The sequence below is a fragment of the Hyaena hyaena genome, unplaced genomic scaffold (assembly GCF_003009895.1).
Source record: "Hyaena hyaena isolate Hyena2069 unplaced genomic scaffold, ASM300989v1 scaffold_199, whole genome shotgun sequence".
NCBI classification, from domain to species: Eukaryota; Metazoa; Chordata; class Mammalia; order Carnivora; family Hyaenidae; genus Hyaena; species Hyaena hyaena.
The window spans coordinates 254,193-261,412 of NW_024080831.1; the positions used below are offsets into that span (position 1 = coordinate 254,193).

The window sequence follows — 7,220 nt, forward strand, 5'->3', positions numbered from 1 at the left end:
CAGTTTATCAAATTCAGAAACCGAAGCTCATAACTTGATAGTTTGTGTCTCAGTAATCTTCATATCAAGGCACGTTTGCCATTTTCGGAATTGACCATAACTTATCTTGGGGCATCCCATTTGTTGGAGAGCTTTATTAGTGAAAACATGAGGAAGATGGGCTTTTGCAAAGAATATACTTGACCAGGAAAATGAAAATGGAGAAGAATGGATTTGTTGTTTCTTTGAATTTACATAAAATGCAATCGCATTCCAAAAGTCGGAAGTGTAATGGTCACCAAAAAATGTTCTCTTCATAAAATGCAATCGCATTCCAAAAGTTGGAGGTGTAATGGTCGCCAAAAAATGTTCTCTAAACAAGTCCCAGATGATAACATGGCAGAAAAATGCCACCTTGCATGTGGCAGGTTGAGCTTAGCTAACCCTTTGCAGAATACTAATTCCCACAGTAGATTTCTGTCTCTCACGCTGCATACCATAGGGCCCCTTCGTATGGAGTAGAGCTTGGGCGCGTGTCTTGAAAAACTTTCAAACTTAAAGAACAATTGCACAAATCTGAATCCCCACACACCCCTTGTCCAGATTTGCCACTTGATAACAACGTGTTGCTACATTCACTTTACCACTCTGGAGAGTAGTAGTATTTTTGCTCAACGATTTGAGAGTAGGTTGCAGACCTCTTACACCTTTACTCCTGAAGACGTTAGCGTGTACGTCCTAAACACAGGGACCTTCTCCTGTGTTGTTGTAGTACAGATTCTTAAATTGATTGAAATCGGGAAACCTTACAATGGCAGAGTATACAGTGTATATTAAAACTTTTGCTAACCATCCCCAAAATCTTCTTTGTTGTGACACTTTCAAACACAAGATCATGCATTGCCTTCAGTAGTCCTTAAGTTTTGTTGCTCTGGAGCATGTTACTTCTGTTCAGAATTAGAGGGTGGCCTTTTGACTTTTCTCCTGCAAGCTTTGTTGAAGGAGAAAAAAAAAAAAAAGACATTGGTTTTCTGACAAGCAGCCACCTTGAAATCCCCAAATAGCCCAGGTAAGAGGGACTTTTTTGTTTTTAATTTTGAAAACTTTGGCTGGGTTTTGGTGCCTTGACTCAGCAAAGTCTACAATGCAGCAAGGCTTGGTAAGCATTAGAAGGGGCACTGAAGCTTTCCTTTATTTCATAATCCCAATTGTTTTTCTAGAAACCATCAATAGCCTCTAAATGACTGACTCAATTTTTGGATCCTATTCTCATGACTAAGCAAATGTTTGATTTGAAACCAGCCCAGTATAAATGTCTCTGTGCCTCTAACTATCTGTAGCTATTCCGGATTTCAGCACTGGGGAAGCCAATCTATGCACCAAAATGTCTAAAGCTGGAACCAAGGTAAGTCAGTGGTCATGCTGATTTTTAGCCTACCACTTTCTTTTCACCAGTGTTTCCTTTCTTTTGGAACGTTTCCTCTTTTCCAATGTACCTAATGATACGTCGAAAGAAACGTGGATAAACACTTTTGCTTCTATGCCTGAAGGTGAGTATGATAGTGTTTTGAAAGCCAAGAATGGGAGAGAAGATTAAGAAATGCCTATTATATTTTCTACTGTAACAGAATTACCCAACAGTTTATTAAGGGTTTATCTTTATGTGTGGTGAGATGTTCAGTTGTCCAGGTATATAACCTGTTAATATCATCACAATTTCTGACTTCCAGCAACTCATGTTCTAGAAATTTCCACGGGAATAGGACATGCTGATAAGAGAAGTACGGGTAGTAGAAAACTTTTAGTATTCAGTTAAAAATCTGCTCTGTGAAATTTAACCTCCACCAGTGGTGTTCTAAAAGACCAATCAAGTGAATTAAATCCTACATATCCCTTCATTCAAGCAGTTACTTTTGTCCCTTTCCTAAAATAAAGTGCTTACTTACATTAGGAAAATTTCCTTTAAAATATTTGATTCACCGTTGTCGGACTGGAAATCGATCTTTTAGGCAGGGCTTTAGAAATGAGGTACCTACCTTCATTCTCAAATCATTTTAGCTCTTCCACTCACCAGCGAGTCTAAGTCAAAGCCATTCATCGGTGCGTAATTTTTCGCCCCCCCCCCCCCCCGAGCTTTTTACTTTGAAAAGTTTCAAACCCATTGAATCTTAATAAGAAAGAAATGTTGAACAAATACTTGTATATCCCTCACTTAACGTTCTCCAAATGTTAGCATTTTGCTGTATTTGGTCTCTGTTTCTCTTTTTGTACTAAACCATTTGACAATAAATAGCAGACTTAAGTACTTAATCACGTTTCTGCAAAACGTGCCCTAAGTACTTAATCACGTTTCTGCAAAAACAAGGGCATTCTCCTGTATAAACATAATGTCATCTTGTCCCCCAAACTTGTCATAAATACCTAATATTCAGACTATATTCACATTTCCCCCAGTTGCCCCCCTAAATGTGCTTCATGGCTAGCTTTTCCTGATACAGGATCTAATCAAGGATCATGCATTGCATTTGGTTGCCGTGTTTCTTTAACCTTTTTTTACTTTAGCCTCTTTTATATGGAATAGTCACCCTACTTTTTGTTGTTTGAGACATTGACATTTTCCCAAATCCAGACCAGGTATCTAGTACAAAGTCCTGAGATCTCACATAGGCAGTAGCAGATATTTCCCATCACATCATGTTAGGAGGCACCTGTTAACTTGTTCCAGAATTGGTTAGTGTCTGATTTTTTCCACTTGGAAAATAGAATAATTATACTTGACATCTAAAAGATTTGGGGAGAAAAAAAACGAGACAGTGTCTTTAGTGCTCTGAGGTTCTTAAGTATGCCATGCAAATCCCACTGAAAAGAATTTAAAGTCCTTAGAGAAATCCATGTGCCTTGAGGGAAGACTGTTGCCACTGAATCCTCTTAGATGAATATATCCCCGGTTTTCAAAGATTTCCAGAGTAGTAATATTGTGCTCTCTTTTGTTTCTTGTAGCTGGGCTGTTCACGTGGTTAACTAACTTGCTAGGCCAAAGGAGCAAGTTATCTCTTACTCTTTCTCTATTGCATTTCCCTTTCCCTCTATCTTTTTAATCAGAGAGTTATGGGCTTGGCAAAAACAATGCATATTACTAAGTTTGGTTTTGTTACCTTTGACATACTTGACATTTTTCTATTATGTTGGATTAGTAGGCTATTTTTCAAAAACTAAGTGAGGAGGAGAGGAATTTTGCATTATTTCTTAGCCTTTCTCTCCATACACACACACACACACAAATTATATATATATACATTTTTTTTTGCCCAAGAATTCCGCTGACTATACAGTAGATATCATGGTTCTTCTGCAAATGGGAAATTGAGTAGAGGTATAACATTCTCTGGGCTCTGAGATTTGGAAAGTCCCCCACTGAAAGGAGAGTTTGGTTGTGGAGCTCAGTGATGGCTCCATGGCAACACTGTACTTTGTTTCAGCCTTGGGAGAAGTCTGCTGGAAGGGTGGACAGCAAGGTTGCCTTCTAGAACATCGTGTTTTTTCCACTTCTCAGAAATAGAAGTTAGCCAGGCATATGTGCAGAGGGCACTAAGTGTGGGAAACATTGAACTAAGAAAAGGTGATCTTAACTTTACTTCATACAGCATCACCCTTGCAAAGCCTCTTTTTTGGTCAATAGTTGACCAGAAAAACCAAAGGTGAATTGAATTAAGGTTGACTTAAGGAGTATAGGATGTTTTTTAGAGAAGTTACCTTGATTTTGCTAAAGATTTTTCCACAGGCTTTGGGAACAGCTTCTCAGACTCAGGATCAGTCTTGTTCCATTACCAAGAGAGTAAGTGGTGTATGTTGAATAGAACTAGCTGTGCAGGCAGGACACAGCAAAGGGAGATAAGATAAATGAATCACATGTTACTAACCAGGAACTTTGCTCTGCAATCCACTCACTTGTCTACAACTACCTTGTACCTAGCTCTTGGCCTTAGGCAAGGCATTTCACTTCTTTATCTGTAACAACAGTAGCAAGAATTTATTGGCAATTATGAGCCAGATTACACTAAGTGCTTTTGTCATTATCCCATGAACCTCAGAACAACCCTCTGCAGAGGATATTGTGATCCAGTTTTACACATGAAGATCCTGAGCTTTGAGTGAGATTCAATGGCATACCCAAGGTCACTGAGCTAGTAACTGGTGCTGCAATTTTGTTTTCATCTATAAATAGGGGTATCGCGTGTCTCCGGCTCTCTCCTATGCTAAAACGGGAAATGACGCTGGAAGAGAAATTTGGGAGGGGAAGAAACGAGATAGAGATGATTTAGGGGTGGGAAGGACTCAGGAAGCTTGTAGAGAACAGGAAATACAAGAGTGAAGAGAAACAGGAAGGGCGGATTAAGGTAGATGGACGTACCCACCAGTAGGCTACGATCTAGAAAGGCTTACCTGTAGAAAACAATGAGGCTTTGTGCTCTTTTACAAATCATTCTTGGTTTCTGCTTCCCCATCATTCATCACATCTGATTAGTCATCAAATTCTACATTTCTTTTGACTGCTTAATGTGGTGTATATAGCAGTTGCCTTTTGGCTGGCCGGCACCGTCTCTCACACACCCGTGGCAACCACCTGTTTCCACGCATGAACCACTACCTTACATCTCTCCCATAATCACTGGAGAGATTCCAGAATGCCATCTGTGTCACTCTTTTGGCTTTATTTTTCTATTAATACTTCACCACATAGTCCATATACACCAAGCTTGATAACTACTTGTCCCTATAATGGACCATGTTCTTTTATTCCTTTGAACAGGCCATCCTTTCTCCTTTGCTCCTGGAAACCCCCTACTTACACTTTCATCTTCACCTCAAAAATCATCTCAAGGCTACCTGGCTCTCCACTCCTTTCATACGAAATGGTTCGCATGGTTTTTGTCTTTTAAACCGATAAACAAACTAACCACAAGGTGGCGGTATAATGCTAGGAAATTAAGTGCCTGACTCCATGACCCCTGTGATTTCCCTTTACATTCTAAACTAGCAGTAATCTGGGAGTGTGAAATTTTAGAACAAGAAGAGACAAACTCAGTAGTCCATTTGGTCTAGTGTTTTTCAGAACCTTCTTCATGAAGCCCCAGCAGTACCTGGGGACTCTTATTGCCTGTTGCAAACAGAATGCTTTAGTTTACAGCCAGGTAGCCTGGTCCTTGGCTCTGACAAGTGCGAAGCTGGGGCCCAGAGAGGTAGCTTGCCTGAAGTTGCATGACTGATGGTAGAGATACAGCTCTAGAGCCCAGGTTCATCATTTCCTGTTTCTCAGGGCTGTGTGTTGCCATGCCATCCAAGGTCTCAGGCTTACCCCAAAGATTGTGGTAGAGAGAATTGGTTAAGACTTTGAAGCAAAGAACATTCATGACTTGCCATTGTATTACTTTGGAACTATCCTGTTGGCAATAAAGTAATAATGTGGAACAAAATATTGTCAGGTATATGCTCTATATCCATCTAAAGTAAGCTCTCTAAAGCTAAGGTCTATGTTTTATTTTTTTCTGTCTTCCATATCACCTATAATGAATTTATGCATTTGGAACACACTCGTCTTCCTCAAACATTTATTGAAGTTTTGTCAAGCGCTGGGTCCAGGGGTCCATAGGCCTAAGTAAGTCTTGGTCTTTGCCCCTGGAAGAAGTCTAGTAGGAGTCTGATGGGAGAGAGATACGTAAGTGGATAATGTATTTTCTAAAGTGGTAAGTACAGTGAGTTATGGGAACAGAAAGGAGGAAGCAATGACTTTGGGTCTGAAACTCTGGCTCAACTTACTCTTGTTTTGCTTCATTTTAAGCCTTCAGAAAGTTCTCATTCCTACTTTTGACAACTAAAGTTGTCTGCCAGAAGGTAAATGTTGTGAGCTGAGGTAGAACTATACATTTTCTCCTCAAAATTGAAGACAAAGGGATTTCTAAAGTGGGCAGTGTGTTCCTGAAAGCCCCTCATTTCTTCTCTTTGTGCGCCCCCATCCTTCAGATTACTTTCTATGAAGACAAAAATTTCCAAGGCCGCCACTATGACTGTGACTGCGACTGCTCAGATTTCCACATGTACCTGAGCCGCTGCAATTCCATCAGAGTGGAAGGAGGCACCTGGGCTGTGTACGAGAGGCCCAACTTCGCCGGGTACATGTACATCTTACCCCGGGGCGAGTACCCTGAGTATCAGCACTGGATGGGCCTCAATGATCGCCTCAGCTCCTGCCGGGCTGTTCATCTGGTGAGCCTGGGGCCCTTTGCTCTCCCTTTGGCTCTCTCGGTCTCTCTCCCCACCCCCAATTTTTTTTTTTTTTTGCTTTTATGTGAAATCATTTTCTTAATGGCTTTCCTACCCCTTAATAGGGTGTTTTCTCTTGTTGGCTGCTGAGGCTCACATAAAACCTTAGGTCAGTCCATCACAAGACTGAATCCACTAATTATTTCCAGAGCATGCTCTTGCCCTCCTGAACACGGTAAGGCCTTTAGTTTTTTCTTACTGAAAGTCAGCTGTTTCACAGTGCACAGCAGGGAGAGATCAGATCATCTAGCTTCCATGACTGGGGGCTTTGAACCCAACTGTTCTCTGAGTTCTTGACCTGTTGGTGACTCCCATAACCATTGTTGTTTAATTTCTCCTGTGTTTTTTTTTTCAGTCTAGTGGAGGCCAGTATAAGATTCAGATCTTTGAGAAAGGAGACTTTAATGGTCAGATGTATGAAACCACTGAAGACTGCCCTTCCATCATGGAGCAATTCCACATGCGAGAGGTCCACTCCAGTAAGGTGCTGGAGGGTGCCTGGATTTTCTACGAGCTACCCAACTACCGTGGCAGGCAGTACCTCCTGGACAAGAAGGAGTACCGGAAGCCCATCGACTGGGGTGCAGCTTCCCCAGCTGTGCAGTCTTTCCGCCGCATTGTGGAGTAAGGGCAGGGATGCGGCCACAGGCTGGCTGGCCTTGTCATCCAAATAGGCATCATTAATAAAACAATTGGCATGCATTCTACTGTTGATTGTAGTGCCTCTCGTTAGACACTCTTAGGGACTAGTACAATAGTGCCAACACAGCAGGCAGAGACACAAAGCAAATCTTCCTTCAGGCCGCCGATATATAACATTGTGCCAATGGGACTGCATGAAAAGTCAGAAAATCATACTGACACGTGGTGGTTCTCCTTGGTGGTCTTATATTGATTCAACAGGTCACAATAAGAATAGC

At 41.3% G+C, this 7,220-nt stretch overlaps 1 protein-coding gene across 1 annotated transcript; it reads left to right on the forward strand.

The window, feature by feature from the left end:
* Nucleotides 1-1,262: 1,262 nt before the first annotated feature.
* CRYGS (crystallin gamma S) lies at nt 1,263-6,991 on the forward strand. Its single transcript, XM_039241660.1, is given in 4 exon segments — nt 1,263-1,310; nt 1,313-1,384; nt 6,001-6,243; nt 6,656-6,991. Coding segments are annotated over 4 exon segments (636 nt in total). The 3' UTR covers nt 6,929-6,991.
* Nucleotides 6,992-7,220: the final 229 nt, after the last annotated feature.